This window comes from Eptesicus fuscus, chromosome 18 (assembly GCF_027574615.1).
Source record: "Eptesicus fuscus isolate TK198812 chromosome 18, DD_ASM_mEF_20220401, whole genome shotgun sequence".
In the NCBI taxonomy this organism is placed as follows: domain Eukaryota; kingdom Metazoa; phylum Chordata; class Mammalia; order Chiroptera; family Vespertilionidae; genus Eptesicus; species Eptesicus fuscus.
The window spans coordinates 8092463-8116552 of record NC_072490.1 but is presented as its reverse complement, the minus strand read 5'-3'; the positions used below and the strand labels follow the sequence as shown (position 1 = coordinate 8116552).

At 52.7% G+C, this 24090-nt stretch overlaps 1 protein-coding gene across 4 annotated transcripts in view; it reads right to left on the bottom strand.

Annotated features, from left to right (window-relative positions):
- The window catches only part of TRAK1 (trafficking kinesin protein 1), a 98349-nt gene that overhangs the window by 25825 nt on the left and 48434 nt on the right, over positions 1–24090 (bottom strand). For all 4 annotated transcript variants that reach the window (XM_054729453.1, XM_054729454.1, XM_054729452.1 and 1 more), the window contains 7 exons: positions 13581–13657; positions 5677–5793; positions 4784–4884; positions 3766–3874; positions 1854–1932; positions 720–850; positions 45–119 (listed from right to left, as the gene is read on the bottom strand). In XM_054729453.1, coding sequence (XP_054585428.1) covers positions 45–119; positions 720–850; positions 1854–1932; positions 3766–3874; positions 4784–4884; positions 5677–5793; positions 13581–13631 — 663 coding nt within the window. In that variant the 5' untranslated portion in view covers positions 13632–13657. The remainder of the gene's footprint in view (positions 1–44; positions 120–719; positions 851–1853; positions 1933–3765; positions 3875–4783; positions 4885–5676; positions 5794–13580; positions 13658–24090) is intronic.

The following is a 24090-nucleotide window of genomic DNA, read 5'->3' as shown; positions in this document are numbered from 1 at the left end:
ACCTGGCATGGGGGGCCCTGATGAGATGAGGGGGAGCCGCTTACCTCGGCCGTGAGCTGCCGCTGGGCATCCTTGGCCGCCCCCAGGTGCTGCACGAGCTCTTCATTCTCCACGGCGCACTGAAACGCACAGGCAGTCAGCTCCCCCTGCTCCCGCAGGCTGCCCGGAAACGCCCCGCTCCCCCGGCGACCCGGTCCCTTAGGACCCTGGGCCCTTCCACAGGGGCCCTCATCTTCCACCGGAGGACATGTCGTCTGTTATAATTCTGAAGGCAGTCTTTCCTACATCATTGCTCGTTCTCTGTGGCCCACCCCACCCCTGCAGACAGCTGATCTCTGGAAGCATTTCACCCCACGCTTCTAGCAAAGGCCAAACACGGGAAACCAGATTGTCTTCTGGCTGCTTCATCGTCAACCTCAAGGGGACACTGACTGCTGCAGGACACACAGGCGCGGGGTGTAAAAACAACGACTAGCCTAGAGGATTCAACTCCCAAACGCCCTGCCTACAGCAGCTTTCGTAGCGAAGCCCATCAATTTGGAGATATTCTGAGGAGGAGAGTGGTGGTGAGGAGTATAGTATGGAAGCCGCTAAGCTCTTTCCCCAAAAGGCAGCCACCACTCCTAAGGTATGAAGGGAAGGGCACTGTCTCCCGGGTCAGATGCCCGTCTCCATCCCAGGGCGGCCCCTCGGTGTGGGCCAGAAGAACGGCCGCTTACCGCTTTGGCCTTCTTCTGCAGGTCGACGATCTGGGACAGCAGGTGTGTGATCTCCTCCTGCTGGCGGGCAGCGTCTTCGGTCTTCTTGGCCAGTTCCTCCGAGATGCTGGCGATCTGCACGTTGGCGTCCCCTTTGACCAGGAAACAACCATCGCCAGGTGGAGTCAGACAACCCCCACGGGCACACCAAGAGAGAATGGTTTCTCTGCGGTTGGTACCAGGGAAAGCACCTCTGTGCGGAGATGGGGGTGGGGTGGGGGAGATGGGGAGCCGAGAGGACATAGGAAGAGGGGACCTGGAGTGCCCGTTGTGCTCGACGGGTGAAGCAAAGCAGAGCGGCTCCCCTGCGCTCCTTCTGCCGTGAGGAGGGACCTGGCTCCCAGCTGTGGCTCCCGGGCTCATGGTGAGGGCCCATCCGCTGACCCAGGCTGCCTCCCCAGAGGAGATGAGGTGGCTCCCGGAGCCAGCCAGGAGGTGCCACACCCCTACCAAGGTGCGTCTGGCCAAAACCCACTCTCCACCCGTGAACAGGTCCATATATTCCCCGGAACTCCTGTCGACGCTGCTCCGGAAAGGAAATCCTGCCGTGCACAGCGCAATTCCCTTGGGTGTTTTCCACCCACATTCAGAGCCATAGCTCATTTTACTAGGTTTGAACATAGGGTGTGTTTCATTTACTTAGTATGTTGCCGAAACGCAAAACATCCTGTTTACCGCGTTGTCTCATCTTAACTTATAACAGAGAGGGTGAAAAGAACTCTCGCCTCAACTTTCACCAATCAGATGACTAGACAGCAGTTTTCCATATCTTCAACACACGGCTCTGAAGCTATACCTTACTGAGCCGTAAAATAATTCCAGCATCCCAGTAGAAAACAAAATTAAAATTAAATACCAGTGAGCAATTGAGACAATGTATGACTGATGACCTAGGCCCCCAATTTCTCATAAGTAGGGGCAAGGGGTGCCACCAAAAGACCTGGGGGACCTCTAGTTTTAAGGAAAATGCTACTGAGCCCCAGCTGGCAGGGAGACTGTACTTGGTCAGGGGATGTGAACCTGTGCGCTCATACTGAGGGCAGGTGCAGAAAGAAAGAAGAGGGAACAGGAGTGGGGCGAGGGCCAGGGACATACTCAGCTCCTTCACGCAGTCGTTGACCAGTTGCTGCTCCTTCTCTTCGTAGGTGATGGTCTCCGTCTTCAGCTGGCAGGCCTGTGTGTGGACAAGGCCCGGGTGAGAGGCCCCGTATTCACGCCTGCACTGCTGGGGCAGGCAAGGCTGGGCCATGGAGCCAGGGCTCACCTGGGTCTGGGAAGTCACCCTTCGGCATGTCCCCACCTGTCACCTGCTGCACCCTCAAATACAGAGAGTCAATCTGAATCCCCTCCTGAGTGGGTGCATCATCTCTGATTCTCCAAGCTGGAAAACGTACCACTAGAGGGCGCCCCTCAAAGCCACGCGCACAAGAGCTGTACAGCCTGCTTCACTAAAACTCTACGAGCCATCCTTGTGTCCAGTCTGTCTGTCTATTCATTTGTGTCTGCCCTGGCTCACAGCCTGAACGCCTTTGTGACTCAAAAAGTGCCCAGGATACAGCTCTGCCTCCCCTGGGCACTCTAAGGATGGCCGCAAGGAGAGTGGCTAACACATTCTCCTACAATATGCCGGGCACTGCCCTATGAGGTTCTAAGTTGGAGTTAAACCTCCTGCATTCAGCTGAGCAAAAACAAGGTACAAGATGGGAAGCATTAAAACTCAGAGGCCCGAGAGCCATCCCAGGACTCTGTGTAGCTTGCTCCTGGCTAACAAGGTGGGAGGCGAGAGATCTGAACACCCCAGTTAGACAGAACTGTGTGCCCAGGACTAGAGTGTCTACCTGGGGCAGACGACACTGGGAGGGGAGCACCGGACTCAGAATGGGGGACACTGGGCTAGTCTTGGCTGGGCCACTGGCTGGCAGAGAGAGTTCAGACAACCGCTCAGTAAACGAGGGGCTGGAAGAGGTGAGTTCTGGGGCAGCATGACCCTTTCCTCATGCCTCAGTGTCCCGTTCAGCCCAGACATGAGGTTGCTTCCAACGTGTGGGCAAGTTCAAGGTGACAGGTGGTCTATCCTATTGGATGAGCTTTGGGGGGTTGGGGGGGGGGGGAGCCAGCTCAGGTGGGAATCAGCCCCAATTTGACAAAAAAGGGCCTGATAAACAGGCTGCACCACACCTCTGGCTAGAGAGCAAAAACGCACTGATACTTAAGACAAAAAAAAATACACCCCCAGGACACACAGGCTCGCTCCCGCTTCAGACTTACAACCCAACCCTTGTCCAGTGAAACCTTGGCAGTGTTTCTAGATAGAGAGACAGGGGGTGAGGGGAAACAGTGTGGGGCCTGGAGTCACGGAGACTTGCAAATCCTGGCTTTGTCATCCACTGGCATGCACGGCCTTTTGGGAAATCAAAACTCCTGGCAGCCTGGGTCCCGTCTTCCCAATGGACATGAGACAGAGTCACCAGCTTCCAGCCTGCGGTGAAGATTTTAAAAAGCAGCGCAGCTCTGGCCAGCGTGGCTCAGTGGGCTGGGCACTGTCTCGTGCACTGAAAGGTTGCCAGTTCCATTCCCGTTCAGGGCACATGCCCAGGGGGTTTTGGGCTCAATCCCTGGCAGGGGGTGTGCAGGAGGCAGCCAATCCATGTTTCGCTCTCACATCGATGTTTCTCTCTCTCCCTCTCCCTTCCTCTCTGTCTAAAAAAATCATTGAAAAATACTGTTTCCTGCCACCTGCGGGGACATGAAAATGAGGCCTTCACTCTGGGCCCCCGCGTCATGCCCGCAGAGCTGGAGAACACCCTGGAAAGACCCCCTTGCCACCCTTGCCCCTCCACGCGCTGCATACTTCACCAGTGGGTCCGCCCCAGCCCTGGGAGGCAACCCCCGGCACAGGAATGAGCCAAGGTTCCGGCGGTTCTTACAGAGAACCTTCGAGAAGGGCAGAGAAGGTGAACAGGGCCGCCACCCTCCAGAGCGGACCAGAGCGGGGTGCGCACGTCACCTCGGATCGCAGTACAACGTTCTCCTCTTCCAGGTCCTTCAGCTTCTTCTGAAGAGAATCCAGATGGAAGTAATTCTGGACTGAGGACGACGACTCATTCCTCTTCAACCTGGGGAGAAGGTAAGACCACGTTCTAGGGAGACACACACACATACACACACACACACACACACACACACACACACCCTGCCGCTTGGGGCACCACGGGGAGGCACACAGCCCTTCTGCAGGGGCCTCGGGACACGCGCAGGCGTGACAACGGCCCATCCGGCTGCCCCCGCACCCCCAGGACACACAGGCTCGGTCCCGCTTCAGACTTACAACCCAACCCTTGTCCACAATTTGCAGTGGTCACGCGGCCTCAGAATTCGGGGGACACCGGCTCTACCGGAAGCCCACACAATTCTGAATGCCTGGGAGTTTAATACGCATAACGCGCTTCTGGGTGCCAACCGCTGTTTTAAATGCTTGTTTTAACTCATTTAATGCTCACAGCCCTATGAACTCAGGGCTGTTCTTATTATTCCCATTTTACACATTAGGAAACAAGCACAGAGAGGTTAAGTAACTTAGCCAAGAACACACAGCTAAGAAGCCACAGAGTCGAGAAGTGAACGCAGACCATCAGGCCTTTGAGTTCATGCCACTAACACGAGGCTCTGCAGGCTCTCAGAGGAGCCCCCACACCTCCTGTCCCCAAGGTTCCCCCCCCACAGCACCTCAGGCTTCCGAACCCTAACAGCAGAGCCCACCCTGTCACCTGCCAACATGCCAGGCATGTCAGTCTCAACTGACAAATGAACAAGGAGACCCAGGAAGAGGAAAGCAAAAAACCTGTCCTTCCACGTCCCACCAAAATGGTGGAACGGTCTGTGCCAGGCACTGGGAGGTGCCTGGTTGGAGGAGGCCGGAGCGGCCGACCCGCGTTGCTGGAGAAGGTGACCGGCCCTGCCTAGGCAGCTCCAAGGACATGGACGGCAGCCCGCCCGTGCCGTGACCCCAGACGCCAGGGACTTACGGGGTTGAGCACACGGACTCCGGCTCGCTCTCCTCCGCGGCGCTGGTGTAGAACTGGAGTAGCTCATCCTTCATGGACAGCTCATGCCGGAGCTGAGACACCTGCACAAACAGAGCCGGGGCCCGTCGTTCACGCCCCACGCAGGACCGTGTCCCCCTCTCGTGCTCAAACACCTGCTGCTCAGTGACAGGTTTGAAACATGCCTCCTTAGCCCGGCCAGAGTGACTCAGTGGTTGAGTGTCAACCTGAACAGAAGGTCACGGCTTGATTCCAGGTCAGGGCACAGGCCCAGGTTGCGGGCTCGATCCCCAGGAGGGGGTGTGGAGGAGGCAGCCCATCCATGATTCTCCCTCATCATTGATGTTTCTATCTCTCTCTCCCTCTCCCTTCCTCTCTGATATCAATAAAGAAAATATTTTAAAAATCATGGATCCTTCTCATTAAGTGAAGGACTGTAAATGATTGTGTTCTATTCAAAGAAAACAAACAGTTAAGTTTCATTCTCTTTGAGAAAAATACAATGAATTACTCTTTGGCAAAAAAAAAATCCCTCTGCCTCAATTTACAATTTTTACTTTGGTATGGAGAAGAGGTGAGAGGGGACTAGAAGTTTTTGGAATGATGTCTGGGGGCACAAGATAGCTTAGCAAGTAAGCAGCTGGGCAAATGCCCAGAGACATGGGTCGTCGTACTGCATGGGAGACGAGGCCCCACGGTGGGAGGAGGCACAGTGAACAGGAGCTGCAGGAAGGCAGCGTTCTGTGTCCAGGTGGCTACTCGAGAGCAGGCAGCTCTGGGCTCAGGGCTTGGGCGAGCCCCCGAGGGCCTTTCCGAACGGGACCCTTTCCCTCACCCTGGACCGCGCCTGCGGCCCCGCCGCGCCGGCTTCTCACCTCCTCCCGGATGTGCTCCACCTGCTCCTCCAGCAGCTCGTTCCTCTCGGTGAGCGTCTTGTTCTTCTTCAACAACGACTGGCCAATCCGAGCAGCCAATTCTAAATCCCGCTCTTTCTGTGAAAGGCAGAGGGAGAGCAGAGATTTTAAAAAAAACAAACACAAAAAACTCAGGCTTCCTGAAGGAGCCCACGGAGGAAAACAAGGGCAATTAGAAATAACCAAGGGATTAATAATTCACCATCCGTTCACCAGCATCGGACACCCGTTCAAAGAGGTGTACACTCCGCCCACGTACGTGCAGGAGCTACGCAGACCCCCGCCCTGGAAGGAAACCTTGACACCTGATGAAAACAAGTGTCTGTTCCAACAGGAAAAACCTGCTTCCAAAACATTTCTCTGCACCTGCTTTTGGTATCCGTGTAATCATCGGATAACCATCTCTCCGGGAGGCCTGAGGGCTGGGCTCCCTGCATTGCCAGGTATCAGCACATGGAAACACCCAGTGGCCAGCTGCTGGATGAATGAATGAATGAATGCAGAAATTCCGGAGTGTTTCTATGAGAGAGCCACGTAGAGACGCCGGGAGGCGGCCTCTTCGGCACATGTTAAGCTGGAATTGACCCAGTGCCTTGTATTTGCCTCCTATGACACAAAAATGTTTCCCGATACCCTGAAATATAGCAACATGTTTCTTGTACTTAAAGGGAAACTACCTGGGCTTTGATTTATATATATAATTATTTCAGAGAGGAAGGGAGAGAGAGAGAGAGAGAGAGAGAGAGAGAAACATCAATGATGAGAGAGAATCATTCATCGGCTGCCTCCTGCATATCTTCTGGGGATGGAGCCGGAAACCCGGGTATCGAACCATGACCACCTGAATCATACGTCGATGTTCAACCACCACTGAGACACACTGGCCGGGCGAGGCTTTATTTTTCTAAAATGCTTTCAGAATGGAGCGACAAGGCATAAAAGTTGCCCGACTTCAGAGTCAGAGGTGTGTCGCTGACACAGACGTTTCTGTTGGTTCGGCGGGTGACATCGCTCAGAGCAGAGCAGGGCACCGAGGAAAACCTTGCGGGGCCTGTCAAGGGGCACCTCTCTTTCTGGGAGGAAGCTGTCCCCCAACAGTGGAGACAGTGGGCGGCCGCCATCGCCAGATGCAGACTCCCTGGGCCCGCCGGAGGGGCTGTGGGCCACGGGGTTAGACTCAACTTGCTCACGTTTAGGTGGCGGTTGGCGAGGGGAGGAGGCCTCTGGGAACTAAGTTAATTTCAGAAGCCTGTGCTAATTATTCTGTTCACCGGGCGTGAAAAGCAGAGGAGTGGGAGCATGCAGAGTGGCAACATCAACGGAGCCACTCCAAAATGGAGCCGGAGCTGCCACCCCGGAGGAACTGCCTTGCACGTCTCACGCCTCAAACCTCTGAGATGTTAAAACAGGGCACAGTCCCCTTTAGAATGAGCCCAGGGAACCTCGTGTCCCAACGAACTGTTCACAGGGTAACAAGCAAGCAGATACGATGATGACAGGACTGACGGACAGCTGGGCTGGAAGTTCAAACCCTTCTTTAGAATAAACATCCCTCTGTTAGCTTTTCTGCACCAATAAGAATGTCTTCCTTCTACTGATGGAACTGTCCCCATTTCTCATAAATACCCCTAAACTGGAACGTTATTTAGGTTTCTGCCTAAATCAATGCTTCCCGAATAGCTATTCTTCTTTGTGTGCTGTTTTTAATCTCAAATAAATGCTTGTTTCCTCTCACTTTGAAAAGCCTTTTATTTTTAGGTTCATGGAGTTAAGATCAGGAAAAAAAAAAAAAACCTGGGCAGGAGTCAGTCGTAGCTTCTGATTGGCTATTAGCTAACTACGGGGCCTCAGGTCAATGTCCCCGCTCTGCGAGGATCAGGCACACTCCAGATTAGCTTTCTCCAAAGACAGGCAATAACCCTTGAGCAGGTTGAGAATCACTGTCATAGTGGCAGCTGACAATTCGGTTTAAAGAAATTCAACAGCACAGAAATGAAATACCCAAGGGCCTTCCACGTAATAAGGGTACGATTTCACACATAAACTTTTGCTTGTCATGTATTTACTTATGTGAGTACTGGGTCACAACCTAAGAGGCATTTCTTACAGCGGGTACAGGTCCAAAGTTTACCTGCTGCAGGTGAACTGTTCAACTCTGAAACTGTGAGAGTTCGGGTTCTGATGGACCATCCCTGGGCCCGGTTGTCTGTCAGATGGAGGAGGGCAGAGGGGCAGACTAGCTGAGATACCCTTGAAAAAAATCTTCCAGCTTAATGATTCATTGACTTGTATCATTAAAAAAAAAATAAATATATAATACACACACACACACACACATATATAAAAGCCTAAGTGACCCACCGATTGGCCGGTAGCTATGATGTGCACTGACCACCAGGGGGCAGACACTCAAGGCAGGAGCGGAAACCACAGGCATGGAAACATGGAACAGACTGATGAATCTTAGAAGAAAGGGGGGAAGGGGAAAGAGGGAGGGTGGGAAGAGAGTAACCAAGGATCTTATATGCATACTAGAGGCCCGGTGCATGGATTCGAGCACCGGTGGGGTCCCTTGGCCTGGCCTGTGCCCTCTTGCAATCCGGGACGCCTCGAGGGATGTTGGACTGCCGGTTTTGGCCCGATCCCCGCAGGCCAGGCTGAGGGACCCACTGGTGCACGAATCCGTGCACCGGGCTTCTAGTAAATACATAAAAACCAGTAGCTTTTATTTCTAACTTCTTACACATCCACCAAACTCCTCCGTGCAACAGCAGCACGCCTTCCCTTGGTTTATCATAGGCGTTCCACTGAATGACTGCGGGTCAGAGTGTAATTTGGAAAGACTCTGGATTGACAGGGATTTGGCCCTCCCTACCCCCACCCCCACCCCCCAGGTTTTCGACAGTGCTAAGGCCGGTGACTGCTGTCTCCACTGTCCCAGAAGCCAGCTGGGTGTCACGTCAAGTGAGCCATAAATGCATACCCCCAGCTCATTCCCACAGTTTGTGTCTCCCCAGCACTCCCTCCCACGGAACAAAGGTGGCCAGTGAGTCTGCCCACTCAGCCGAGATGCTCATCTCTGTGTAGGCATCCAGGCCAGCTCCAGCGTCTACCAAGGAGGGTCCTGGATAGCTCAATGGCCCTGGATCACTTCTCAGACTCAACAGTGGTTCCTGTTTGGCACCAGGAGGAAAGGACCCAAAGGGATTGTGTGAGGGACCTTGCACACCTCCCTACCTGTCTAGAGGCTGTAGTCCACGTGGTTTCCGCCGGCTAACATTCAGCTAAAACTGCAACACCAAGTCCATTTCCCTTTGGAAGTGTGGTCTCCACCAAGTTCACTCAAGTCCACTCGATTTTACTTCTAGAGCAAGTCCTCAGCCTTGTACCCAACAGGTGCTTAAAGCCCGTCGGCTCACTGCCTCACTGTTCTGCATCTCCATCATGCCACTATAGGGGTTCAGAACGAGTCACCCCAAGATGTGCCTTTGCAGTATGCAGATTGTTTTGTGCTAAAGGCAACTCCTGCCCCTCCCTTAACTATCTAGAACTTACATTAGGGGCACTGCCCACAGTAGAAGATTAGGAGCGATAACCTCTTTTGACATAACTAAGGGCAGGACAAACTTCTATTTACTAGGCATCTGCTCTTCTTATCCTACAATGACCCTTTGAAGCACCAAGGCCCCCCACCTCATCCTAGCTCAGGATGCCTTATATGTCCACGGTCCCTTTCTGTCTCCGATCCTCTCCTGCGTGTGGGGTCTCGGGCTCTCGTATGTGGGTTCCCCTACGTATCTCGGTATTCGCTTTGGTTATTTCCTCTTGCTGATCGGTCTCACGTCTATTGGGCCAGCCAGAAGAACCCTGAGGGTGGAGGGAAGTTTGTTCCTTCCCCACACCTCCGAGCGGCGGAGTTCCAACAAGCACAGGCATTGGCTAAGCCTCAGCCGCATTTTGTACGCACATTCCACTGCAAACAAGTCAAGCAGAAATGAAAACAAGGAAGACCGGCTGGGAAAGGCAGTGCTGGAGCAGGGGGAGGCCAGAGCCCAGGAGGACCAGGAAACAGGAAGGGGAAGAAGAGCGAGTGGGCGGGAGCTCAACAACCACGCCCCCCTCGCCCTCCTCATTACACCCAGTCCCCACCCAGCTCTGCCCCACTGACCCAAGCTCTCACCTCCTCTGCACCAAAAACCTAATCCTTATAGGAACATAAAGAAAATTCTGAGGGGGGAGGAGGGGAATAAAAGGGCAAGACACTATAGTAAAAACAGTTACGGATGAAATGAATACAACAACAAAAAAGTTACTGTACGTCGTGCCTCTGGCTTCTCTTGACTAAGGTGGCAGGCTGGCCGAGTGTCTCGTGGAGAATTATAAGAATGAAAAAACTCCCATTGCTTACCACCAGCCAACAATGTTTACTTCTGAATATAGGGAAGCAGCTAGGAAAGGGCCACTGGATTCAAATACGGCGAGAAGACAAAACTACAACTGAGTAACTTGGGCCCTTGGAAATAAGCTCTCAAAGAATGGGTTCTCTTAGTCCCCGGGAAAGGTAGCTGGGTGGACTCGTTCTAACTGCTCACTCCCTCTTCCCAGACAGGCTTTGTTTAAAAACACTGTGACTTGTGTCTCAGCCCCTTTAACCAACGAACACAACCCTGGAGCTGGAGAGCACCCTCCCCTCCCCCCCCCCCCCACACACACACCAGGCAGCTAACTCATCTCATTCACCAATTTTAGGATGAAAAGCGTGACTAAGGAGCCCTGGGAATAACCCTCTGGGGAGGAGGCAAGCTTTGCCCAGAGGTAAATTCCGAACAGCAGCAAGCCAGGGCAAGCTGCGAATCCGGTTCCCCCGCAAACCCAGACGCAAACGCTCCACACTGGCCACTGGCCGTGCTTTGGGGCCCTGTGCATCCTCCTCCCCCACCTCCCTCCACCTCCCAGCACCTCATCTGCATGCGGCAGGCATGCAAACCAAAGCCAACGATCACGGTGGGAGGGAAGGGAACCAGAGCCAGGACAAGCACACACAGTACAAGGGTCACATGCCTGGGGCAGGGAGGCGTTCCCCAGGAAACACGCCTCTTCCAAAGAAAGGCAGGACTCAGCTGTGACTCTTATCGGGACCCGGGGAAGAACCGCAGAGACCAAACGCACCGATACACACGTCCACGGTGCCCAGAGCCACTATCGATGAGACCAAGGCGGCACGACACGGCCACCTGAAAAACGGCCCCACGGCATTCTCTTCAGGGTCTCGGTGATTACACCAGACGGCAGAGGCTCTCCATGCACTGACACACAGTTAGGAAATTCTCAGGGGGAAGTGAGCTCCTTTTTTTTTTTTTTTTTTTTTTTTTTACAGAGAGGAAGGGAGAAGGATAGAGAGTTAGAAACATTGATGAGAGAAACATCCATCAGCTGCCTCCTGCACACTCCCTACTGGGGATGTGCCCGCAACCAAGGTACATGCCCTTGACCGGAATCGAACCTGGGACCTTTCAGTCCAAAGGCCGATGCTCTATCCACTGAGCCAAACCGGTTAGGGCGGAAGTGAACTACTTTTGACCAGCATCTGCATAAGGGGCTGGAGCCCCAGGCTCCTTGGGAAGAGAGCCTCGCTGGTCGCTGGTCGCTGGTCAGAGCGGAGCGGACATCGCCGATGGAGGCCCCAGCACTGCCAGCTCAAACTCCGCCAGAGCCAGGCCTGCGGGCAGGGGCCACCCCCTGAAACACATCACTCGGCTCATGGTTTTAAAGTAAAAATGTCCCAGTGACATTCAACTAACCATGTTCCCCAAAACTACCTACACAGAGCACTGAACCTGACAGCCAACGCAGCAGTCACACCCCCTGTGGGAGGGGCCTGGGCTGGAGAGCAGCCCTGCCATCCAGGGTACCTCTGCACCCTCAGACTCAGGCTCCTAACTGAACAGACTTGGAAACTCACTGGGAATGGGGCGAGGAGCAGTGGCTGGAGACACCCCGGATCTGGAGAGGATCCCCGAGTGCTGGCATTCTTGGGGAAATGGACGCAGCAGAGAGGGGTCCGTAACAAACCATTTTCAGAAGTCGGTGGTGGTGCCACGCTAGCCCCCCACTTGGCCAACACCGGCCCCCAAGATGGCGGTGACTGGAGCACCCCCAGAAGGCCTGTGCCCTACAATGCCCCGCCGCCAGCCCTGTCACAGCCAAAGCACCTGACATCTCTCATTTGGGGCTGAGTTTGTAGCTTCTCTGCCGTGCAGGTGGTCAAGCAGGTCTCGGCTCCTGCCCCCAGGCCACTCACCTGGGCCTGTTAGTGGGTGGCCCGCAGGAGAATGGGGGAGAGGGGTCGCAGGGCAGGGGAGCCCTCAGGAACCCAGAGGGAATCAATCTCAGACCCTCAGAGCAGATAGGAGGTGCTGGATGTGCAGAAGGGAAAAACACAGGGAAGGAGAGACAAAAACTGGGGTAAAAAGATGCCCCCCCCCAAAAAAAACAACAACACAAAACCCAACTCTGGTTCTCACTACTGCTGCTTGGTCTTGTGTCTCAATCTTGTCCTGTTAGTGGCTGAAAATGATGACAAAGATTCCTGTGTCTCAACAGGGGGGTGAAGGCATGAGTGGGGGGGGGTTGGGAGGTTAATGGGGGGATAAGGACACATATGTAATACCTTAATCAATAAAGAAATTAAAGATTTGGGGAGAAAAAGATTCCTGCGTCTCCCACATCCTTCTATTCTTTTCCTGGAGAAGGGCTTAAGGAGTGGTCACATGACCCCAACTCATTCTCAATTCCAGAGCAGAAACAAGGGTCTAAAGGTGCCTTAAAGGCCTGATTTGGGGGTTGGGGGAAGGGATGATAATATTTGAAGATGGTCACTTATTCAACAAATACATCCTCAGCACCTACCACGTTCTGGCCTGTTCTAGGCATGGGAATACACACATTGTACTCATCTGTTCCTAGAGGCGTCCCTTCATAGCTCCACAATTCTCGGATGCCAACAGGGTGCCGAGAAGCAACGGACAAGACCGTGTCTCTAACACGCCAGCAGCCCGTGTGAACCTACGCAAGTTTCCTAAGTTCTTCCTGCCGTGCTTATTTTGGTGATCTCCACGTGACACCACCTAACAATATCCCCTTAACCTGATGTTAAGTAAAAAAAAGAATACGTTACAAAGATACGGGTAATGATATATCTTTTCTGATATTTTTTTGGATACACTGAAAACATATTGTGGGAACACATTTTAAGGGTTTTTAAAAATCTGAAACTGGGTATTCTTGCAAGTATTTCCATGCTGACCCAATTCTGTATCATTAATACTAGCACATTCATTGTAAAACCTAAAATGCCATTAAGTAAACTTACAGCCACAAAGAACTACAAAGCTATCGATACAAAAAATAAAGCCACTAAGTGATCTCCTGAGAAGGCCCCATTTCGGACATTCTGCGCGGAGACTTACAATAATGCATGCTTTAATCAACATCCTATCTAATAAAAGGGTAATATGCAAATTAACCATCACTCTGTCACAAAGATGGCGGCGCCCAGAGCCACAAGATGGCAGTGCCCAGTCCTCTCAGCCCTGCCGGAGTCCCCCAGTCCTGGGGGGGGCGGCCGCTGAGAGTGGGCAGTGTGAGCGGCCTGGCGGAATGCTTGCTTTGTCGCCGCGGCGATGAGGCAAGCATTCCACCCTGGCTGCAGAGAGCCTCTGGGCCGTGGAGAGCCTCTGGGCAGCGGGCACGGAGTGGCCAGGCCCCGCAGAGAGCTACTGGCACACGGATTCGTGCGCAGGGCTACTAGTAAATTATAATCGGTCGATTATAAGTGACCCTTTCCCTTCCCCCGAAACACTTACCTCCTCAAGAAGCCGAGTGACAGCATCAATGTCATTGTATGTCTTAGTCATCTGGCCAACTCTTTCAGCACATAAAACTGCAAGAAATAAAAGTGACAACGATCAGACAAGAAATAACAGGTGTTAGTGAGGATGTAGAGAAAAGGGAACCCGGGTGGGAATGTAAATTGGCGCATCCACTACAGAAATGCAGGTTCCTTAAAAAATTAAGACTACAGCTGCCATATGACTTTAGCAATCCCTCTTCTGAGTACCTGCCTGAAAAATCTGATAACACGTATCTGTAAAGATATATGTACCCTCTGTTCATGATTTACAGCAGCCAAGACATGGGAAAAAAACTAAAATGTCCTTCGACGGATGATTGGATAAAGAAGCTGTGGTACATATATACAGTGGAATACTACTCGGCCATGAAAAAGGTGGAATGCTGCCATTTGTGACAACATGGGTGCCTCTTCAGAGTATCACTCCAAGTCAGGCAGAAAAGGACAAGAACCATTTCACTCTTATGTGAAATATAAAACAAAAAGCAACAAATGAACAAATAAAACAAACTCACAGATACAGACAACAGAATGGTGGCTACCAGAAGGGAGTGGGGGGAGGATGAAGAGGGTAAAGGGGGTCAAATACATGGTGACAGGACTTCAGGTGGTGAGCATATAATGGAATATGCAGATACTGTGTTATAAAGCTGTACACCCGAAATTTATAGGATGTTAATTAACCAATGCTACCCCAATAAATTTAATTTTTAAAAAGAAAACAAATGACCATGAAACTACCAATGACCCACCTAAAAAAGCAGTTTCAAAACTGTGCCTGTGTATCAGGCACAAAGGGACGTTGGTTTTGCCAAGTTCAACCCACACAGCACTCGGCACCACCCGGTTTCATTTCCCAGTTCCAGGGAAGAGCCCAAAGCTCTGAGGGGGTGAGGAGCAGGGGCGGGCGGGGGGGGGGGGTTTACCTCAAATTTCTGCAAGGCCTTGACATTGTGTGTGACATATTTAGAGGTGGTGCCGGGGGTAAGGCACTAGGTGGACAGGGATCTGGCCTCATACAAACTGAGCAAACCAAAATAGGTCAGCAGCACAGCCACCAAAGTTATCACCGAGACCAACAGGAATCACACACCATGGAGACCTCACAAACCATAGAGACCCAGCCCCAGGGACAGAGAGGGACCCTTCAGAAAGCAGCTATTGGTACCATCATTAAACAACAGTCTTAGCTGGTAATTTCATGATGGCACAGCCCTCCCCCACCCCTCTCCAAATGGCCTAAATTCTAAGGCTTTGCAACCAGATTCCATACCATGAGAACTAGGGTGACAGAGGTTTTTAATTCACGCCCAAAGGACCTCGACTATCACTGAGGCACATGTGACAGAGTGAAGTGCTCCCTCTCTCTGACTCTGTCTTAATTCTAGCCTGCATTTCTCCCAGGGGCCTTCAGGGAAGTAGCTCCTGCTATCGATGTGCTAATTACAGAGGAATCCTGCTTGAGGCTGAGCTTTCTGCAAAGATTTTGCAGGAGCCTCAAGACCAGACACAGATCAGCAGGGGTCCAGGGACCAGGGAACTAGGAGATTTACAAATCTCACGCTCTTCCTTGGATCCCTGCTGGTGCCTACGCCTCACACACTCTTGCCCTGCCCATTCTCCCTTCCCTTGGCATAAAAGAAGCCTGAATTCTGGGCTCTCTTAGGATGGATTGGTGGGCGCTTTAAGGCAACTCCCTCCCATCTTCTCAAGCTGGAGCCTTCATATATATTTTTTATTGATTTTTTTTTTTTTCTTACAGAGAGGAAGGGAGAAGGATAGAGAGTTAGAAACATCGATGAGAGAGAAACATCGATCAGCTGGCCTCCTGCACACCCCCTACTGGGGATGTGCCCACAACCAAGGTACATGCCCTTGACCGGAATCGAACCTGGGACCCTTCAGTCCGCAGGCCGACACTCTATCCACTGAGCCAAACCGGTTAGGGCCAAGCTGAAGCCTTCCTGATCAACAAACTTATCCTAACTCCAAACTCTGATGTTGTAAATATTGGCGTTTTTGAAATGCCAGGCACGTGATCCTTGAATCGGTAACACACACACACACACACACACACACACACACACACACACACGGCAGCATTTCATAACATGTATAATTTACGGGGCTCGTAAGAGACTGCATGCAGGCCACTTTGGGACGGGGTGCCTCTGTTCTCCCTTCCACTGGAGAAAAAGCTCGTGCAATGACAGGAGACGTTCGTCAGCTGAAAAATCTCAGGGTTGTTTTGTTTCACATCCATGGCAAGGAGCTGGTTTGCAGTCCGACAAACACCAAGAAGGTAGCACGGGCTTTATTGGGTGGAGGAAGGAGTGAACGCAAACGGATGTAGGGCCAAAGTATGAGCTCCTTTGAAACCTGCCCCTTTCGGGCTAAATAATAAAACTTCTTAGTTAACTCTTCTTAACTAGGATGCTAGAGAGTTCGGCTTTGGGACAGCCCACGCGAGGCACCTGGGGACGGTATTACCTGCTGTTAGGAGCATCGCTAACGGCAGCTGCAAGCGAAATGCAATCGGTCTCTAAATATTTTATTAAACCCGAGTAGCGATCATCTTAGGGAAGGCGCTCGGAGAAATCTGACCCGCTGGAATGATTTTACAGCTTTAAGAAGGTGACCTAAAATCTGGTTCCAAATCTGAAACCCAAGCAACACAGAGCACTGGCAGCCAGGAGAGGGGGCTCCCCTTCCCCGCCTCTCCCCTACGCAGCCTCTCCCGCACCCAGTGCTTCACGGCAGGAACCCTCACCCTCACCCCTGCTGCAGGGATGGCCCAGCCTCAGGCACTTTCCTTCCCCTCACCTCCCTCGGCGCTGCCGGGTTGGAAAAGGCAAGGAGAACGTGTAAGGGTTGGTTTAAACCAGAATTGAACCTGATGGAGGTGGAGTCCAGCTCAAATTGCTGTAAAAAGTTCATCAGTTCGAGGTCCTGAGAAATCTTTAAGTGAAGACTCCTAGGCCGCCGGCAAGAGTTAATTTTCCAGCTGTAGGGCTGCCATGCTCTGCCCAGAGCAGATAAGCTACACGGAGCCCTCCAGCCAGCTGGCGGTGGGCAGCAGCATGGAAACGGACCACAGCGGTCACCAAAGGCCCAGAGAGGTTAAACAACTCATCCAACGCCACACAGCTAGCAAATGGTGACCTTCAACATCAGAAGGGCCTCCTAACAGGGCAGCAGGCATCATTTATGAAGTCCCTGATGGCCCTGGAATTTAATGTGCTTTCTCGATTGATCCCCGCAACTCAGCAGCACCGACTTTACTTATAGGTTATTTTATACTAGAGGCCCGGTGCACGAATTCATGCACAGGTGGGGTCTGGCCAGCCCACCCCAATTGAGGCCGACTGGGCCAGGCCAGCCAGAGGGAGGGACTGTGGGCGGTTGGCCGGCTGGCCCCTGCTCCCTGGTCCATCTCCATGTTGAACTCTCAGTCGAATTCCCAGTCGAGGGGACAATTTGCATATTAGCCTTTTATTACATAGGATTGATTAGAACATTGTTTTTCCAATTTTCAGAACCCGACCTCCAGTTTCCCCTCCCCAGTTATTTCTTGGCCTATCTTCTGTGCCTCAGCATCCGTGTTTATTTTTTTTAAGTACCTTTTATTTTCTACACTCTTTGTTGTAAAAAGTATAGGGATGTTGAATAACTTTCAAAATAGTCGTGTGCCCCCTAGAAATCCTGATGAGTCTGCTCAAGACAGGAACTGGGACCTGGGTGTCAGAGCAAAGCAGGGCCCACAGATTAGTGAACTATCTCTTCTCACTCTGACCAGCAGCAGCAGCAGGTGTCAGGGGAAAAAAAGCACCCCTAAATCTGGCCCCTGATCCCGCAGGAAATAAACCTCGTAAAAACCGTCTGCCCTGTTCAAAGAATCAAGGGGTGGAAGGCTCCCCACCTGAGAGCCACGGTGAGAGCGCTTCCCATAAATTCTAAATGAGCTGCCCCAAAGCCAAGTTTCCAGGCGTTACGAGATGTCCTTCAAAGCGGTGTCCACGCTCTTGAACCGAATGTGTCAGTGCTCTGCTTACAGACCTTCTCCAGCCTACAAGCGGCAGCCTCAACCTCTAAGACACGGGGACCATCCTCACCTGGCCCCGGCCTACCTTTCTCGCCGCCTCACCGGCCACCTGTGCCCATTTTCCACCACAGCTCATCTACCCCCAATGAGGCCAGGCCGCTCAGGTGTCTGGCCTGGCACTGCTATTTCCTTCTGGGGGGACTTTCTCCCACGTCTCCGTCTGGGGACTTCCTGCCCCTCCCCACGGCCCAGCAGGAAGATGGTAGCCGACCCCTATCCAAGTCTCACCTCTTGGGTCCACTATTGTAAAACCCGTGGCTTTTACAGGCCCCTTCCCTTGGAAGTGTGAGAATAAACAAACCATCTTTTCTGTCAAAGAACAGTTTAGACAGCCGCCATTTTGGACTGCCTGACTTGGCAGCCGCCATGTTGGCCGCATGGCTTGCAGCTCCCCTGGGGGCCGCCATCTTGAAACAGCAAAGGCCAACCCCTCCCTTTGAATTAGCCAATCTCGAAAGACTGTGCGCCTGAGCTCCAATCAAGAGCAAAGGGCAGGTCACGTGCATAAGGGATTATAAACCCAAGCAGCCCTCCTGCTTGGTGTGCACGCGCTTCCAGACCATGTGTGTGCACCCTTCTACGTAGAAGTAAATGTGTTTGCCGTGCTGCCTGGCTCCCGAGTGTTTTGTATTCTACCAGAACCCCTGACTTGGGGGGGCTCGCCTTATTTCTAACAGAAGCCATCTGCAGACATCTAGATGGGGCCGAATTGGCAAAGTGCTTTTGAGGGGCCATCACCCAACTGCACGGCAGCCAGGCCCGCTTATCCCGGCCAGACACGTGCTGGTGGGTGGGACATGCGTCTCCCACACTTGATGGCAGGGAAACTCGGGCTCTGAGAGGTCAGATGACTCGCCTAAGGTTCCAGAAACTGTAGAAGTCTCCTGGGCGCCTACTCTAGAGAAACAAAAACGTATGTCCACACAAAAACCTGTGCACGAATGTCGCAGCAGCATTCCTCATTATAGCCAGAACGTGGAACCCACCCACATGACCCCCAAGTGCTGAGTGAATAAACAAATCTGGCATATCCACACAGTGGACTATTACTCGGCCACAAGAAGGATGAAGTACCCATACATGCTACAACACGGGGGGAACTCAAACACCTCCTGCTCATAAGGCTGACACAAAAGACTGTCCATTGTACAAGGTAGCCAGTCTAGGCAAATTAGAGGGACAGAAGGAGGATCCGTGGTTGCCTAGATTGGGGGTGGGAACGGGATGGACTATAAACAGGCATGAGGGATCTCATGGGAGGAGGGCGATACAAATGCCCTAAAACTGAATTAAAGCGGTGATGGTGGCACAACTCAGCAAATTTACTAAAAATCATCAACTTGTCCACTTTCAAATGGGTGACTTCTATGGTATGTACATTGTGCCTCGATATTTTAAGTTATCAAATAACACGCAAACAAGCAACCCTGAACTGCATACGCCATATCCCAACCACTTCCCCATTACACAACAGTGTAAAAGCGTTCTTTATTATCGAAAGCCCGACCAAGCCCTCCTCAGCCGTGTTCTCAGGTAACTGTTAGGAATAGCCAATCACCCAATGAAACACATGGAAGGTACTAGTCTGCCCCACAGACACCAGCTATTGTTAATTAGATAACTGTCATTAAAATGTGCTCAGATGGCAGAACAATTTCATGACAGGCCCAGAAGAAACTCTCTCGGCTTTCTGAGACGAGTCTGACTTTGGACTTTCTTCTCAGGCACAACACTCGCCTGCCTTCTCCCAAGTCAGGGCCACCTCTGGGAGGTTCAGCCAATCCCTCGCTTAGCTGTTGTCCTCCAATATCTACAAAATAATTTAGACTTGACCCAATAGCCCAACTAACCTACTAAGACCCATAAGACCTACATTATTTGGTTTAGAAAACAAAATATAACTATTTTCATGGGACCCTTGAAATAGCTACAGCTGCAATGAACCTAATTCTTACCAGTGTCCCGTGTCCCTTCCCACCTGATACTTTAAAAAAAAAGGGGGGGGGGATTTTGTTTTGCTCTCAGACCAGTTTTTGCAAGGAAAGGCTCACTTCTAACCAACACCCCAGAGAGGGGTGTATTTCTTATCACCCCGAGATAAGCACGTGTCCTGGAGAGTCCTGAGAAAAAAAGAAAGGGGCAACCTCAGGTCCAAGGAGACGCAGAGAGACGGGGAGGCGGAAAGTTGCTAAGAAAGAAGCCGCATCCACGAGAAAGGCACCAACGGATGAGCACCTGTGGCCTGAAGCCAGCAGCCAACAGGCCGAGGGAAGGTGCTGGTTTATCAGGGCAGCCTCTGGGGTGCCCAGGTGGCAGAGCCAGCCCCGAGGCCAGCCCACTACCAGGAGCAGTCTGCTGGGCCCTCGCCAGCGTCTGCACGGTGCCTGGTCTATGAGAGAGGCGTCACATGCCAAGAGAAGGGACCTGACAATACAGCTCCGGCTACATTCTCCTGCTCATGAGCGTCATGGACTGAAATCTCAGTGTGAGGATTTCACTGAGAAGGTAAGGCACACGCACGAATTAGCATAATTCACAGGTACTGCCAGGGCCCCAAAGCAAGTCACTGAAGAAGCAGGGAGAAGAAATGAAATGAACATTGAGTATCGACAACGTGCCAACTGCATTTTACAAATATTATTTGGGCATTTTACAAATATTATTTCGCTTGAAACCCAGAACAAGCCCATTATACAAATACGATCCCCACTGAACACACCAGAAGAGAGGCCAAATGGCTTGTCCAAGGTCAGGCAGGACATAGCCATGGACTTGAACCTGGTCTATTAGATGCCCCGATCACTTCCGAGGCTGGAACACTCAGTGTTGATCTAAGGTGGCCATTCACCACCAGGGTGGTTAACAAGGGCCTGCGGGTGATAACCCAAGGGCTCTTGTTTGCATGCATCCTGGGAGGAAAGTGTTACTATTGTCCACCTTTGAGACTTGAAGGACGTGTCCAGGGTCACAGAGCCATTAGGGAAGGGCCCCCGATCTGTGTGACCCCCCACGCTGACACTCTAAACTGCCGAGTAAATAAATGAACCCTACCCTCAACGAGTTCTTGGCCTAGTTGAGAAGGTAAACATGCATAAATTAGCATCATTCAGAGGCACTAGCAGGAAGTGCATGGTAAGAGCTGCTCTCACCATGGGGAGTTTCAGAGAAGGCTGGGAATGGCAGGGGGTCAGAGGGCAGGTGCCAGAGGTGGGCAGAGCAGCAGGAGGACCCAACATACACAGACCATGGGTGAGCTTTGCTCACGGCCAGCCCTGGGGTGACCCTGGTACCCGCACCTCAGGAAGAGGACCACCCTGAGCAACTGACATCCTTGGAAGCCTGCGTGGGGTTGCCATGGATACTAACAACAGAAACCCCAGGCTGGACCCAGGTGATAAACACCATCAGCAAAGAGACCTTTGGAATAGGGCTGAGGGCTGAACTGATAAGCGGGGTCAGCTCCCTCCTCCTCTGTGACCCGAGGGGAGAGAGTCCTGCCTGGCACCCGCATGTGCTACCGGCCGCACTGTCAACAAAGCCACAGGGCGGGAGGCGTCACCTCTGGGACTCGGCACACCCGCAGGCAGCCACACCAGCGAGGCCAGGGCCGCCCTCCAAACAGGAGGGTGGACTCCGTTTGCGCAGTTTCTCGTGCTTGGCTTTGGAACCCACTGGAGAGCGTGGACGGCCCAGCAGGTGCAGCTGCAGCTGCGGACAGAGAACTGGGGGACCGGAACCAGGCAGGCCCTCGGGCCCTGGGCTCCCACTGCCAACTGACATTTGTTCATCTCTGCTTCTCTGGGCGATGTCTGGCGGCTGGTAGTCACCACCTGAGAGCTACCCTCTGTGCAAAGGGCCGATGCTGCCCCCGGCTCTCCGCCACCTCTATGGACCGGGCCCACTCTCTCCCGCAGCCAGGGCGCTCAGAAAACCTACACACTGAGACCGGAAGCGCAGACCATCCGCGGGCTCTTCCCCAGTCCTGCCAGGGGCGGAGTGACCGCGCTTGCCACTGGGTAGCAGCCTCAGAAGTGCCCCGGTGAGGAAAGAGCACCAAGCTGCTGCTTTAAGCATTTCCTTAAGAAAGCCACGGGGATCGGCCACGCGGCAAACCACAGGCACGGAGGGCAGCACTTCACGCTCCGCCAGGGTTCCGCTGGCGCCAGGGGTGGGGCTGGGACCAGGGGTGTGCCCTGCAGCTTCACTCCCAGCAGCCCGGCTGGAGCTCCCGGGAGCCCAGGGGCCTGGGAAGCCGAGCAAGGCCGCCCTCCGGGGCGCCACTCCGTGTGACCCTGCCTGGGGTCAATTCCGGCTCTGCACCTGCTAGTCTTCAGAGAAGATACGGAGAGGGATATTCTCCCTCCCAGGAGACTGCGCTATGGGGAGGAAAGGGACTTCACACGCGTAGGGCCTGGGTGTGGCGGGAGGCAGGGCGAGGGCCGGCTCTGTGCCTTCAGCCCTGGGCCCCTGGACAGGGACAACCTACCACCCCGCAGGTGCTTTGACTGCAAAGGGGAATGGCTTGATCTCAAAGGCTGTTCCGAAGACGACACGGGCGACATGAAAAAGTGCCCATCACCCCACAAGGTGAGCGGGAGAGGACGGGTGTCTCCTGCATCCGTCGCTATCGGAGCAACCCAAATACGAATGTGGCCCTTCGGTCTCCAACCAAGAGCATCTCTCTGAAACCAGTTAGTGTAGAAAGCCACCTGAGAACACGGCGTGTCCACACCCCACACACGTTTTCACTGTTCACAGAGCACTTGTCTCCCACACATGGCACTGGCTCCCCATGCACTCAACAAAGCGGGGTGTGACGGTGTGACGGTGTCGGAGAAAAACGGGTTGCTCAGGTTCCCAGGAACACTGGCCACAGAAACCGACCCTTCCCAACCAAACCTCTACCTTCCCGGTCCACGCCACAGACGTCCCTCCGGCCAGGAGCAAGCCTGGCGAATTGCACTTTACCAAGAGGGCTAAGCCCGTGGTCGGCAAACTGCGGATCGCAAGCCACATGCGGCTCTTGGGCCCCTTGAGTGTGGCTCTTCCACGAAATACCACGGCCTGGGCGAGTCTATGTCGAAGAAGTGGCGTTAGAAGAAGTTTAAGTTTAAAAAATTTGGCTCTCAAAAGAAATTTCAATCATTGTCCTGTTGATATTTGGCTCTGTTGATGAATGAGTTTGCCGACCACTGAGCTAATAAGCAGGTTGGCACTAAAGTGTCCTCTTTTTTATTTATTTAAGGTTACTGTCCTGAAAATATTATTAACACGTCAGAACCACAGCCTTCCGTGTAGAACCAGCAGGTCCAACGATTGGTGTTTTAAAAATCATCTTCGTCTCTTTTAAGGCAACTGCGCATCATCTCATGCTTTCACGTACACAAGAACCCGCTCAAAGCCCTGTTAAAAGGCAGGGGTCCAGATGGGGCCCAGGAGCCTGCATTTCTAGCAAGCTCTCGGGTGATGCGGGGACACGGGTGGCATGTGAGGCAGCCTGGCTCTGAGGGCCAGAGCTGATCCGTGCCACGGGGCTGGCCCCGGCTCCGCGGGAGCAGATGGGCGCCTTTCCCTAGAGCGCCTCCAGGAACCCGGCAAATGCACAGTCCCCCTCCGTCTGTCACTCCTCCCTGCTTCCCCCTCTCCGTGTCTTTCATGAAGAGGCCCGGGGGGGGGGGGGGGGGGAGGGCGCCCCCTTGCTTGCTTCTGGCGGTTCTCCTCGCTTCCCCCCTTTTTCCAATTCAGTCCGTTTAACTGTCCTGAAGCATTTATATTTTCAAAACATAGACCGTTTGTATGTGGCCAATTCTAAATAATTTCAAAAGTAAAAGTTATGCGGAGACATGGAAAGAGGCCACCGCCGTGCAGAATTCTGAAAGGGAAGTCCAACTGTTCCTACTCAAGACCTAAAGAACATCCATGCAGTCACTGTTAAATGTCCCCCAGATCCCTTCCTCCGGGCTGCGGGTTAAAGCCCCACAAATCCAGTTAGGAAACTGACACCCAGCACATGGGCACGCCTTTATTTAACTAACACCCTCCCTCTTCGCCAAAAGCAGCACCCCAATACAGCACAGCACCCCAATACAGCCTGGTGGTGGGCTCCCAGGTGATGTCAGTGTCAGCCTTGGACTTCTGTATCTGAAATATTTCTAAACTTTTTAAAAAATCCCTATCTCAAATTAGTCATTAATAATATTTTAAAATAACGCCAGCACAAAAGCATGCGTTATTTATGACTCAGCCTCTTGCCCAGTAACTTACTAAAACTTGTTCAGTCCCAAGAAAACAATCAAAATTCTTAAAACAGAGTATTGGAATGCCACGAAGGGGGGGAAACAAAAAGGTAACCGCTGATATT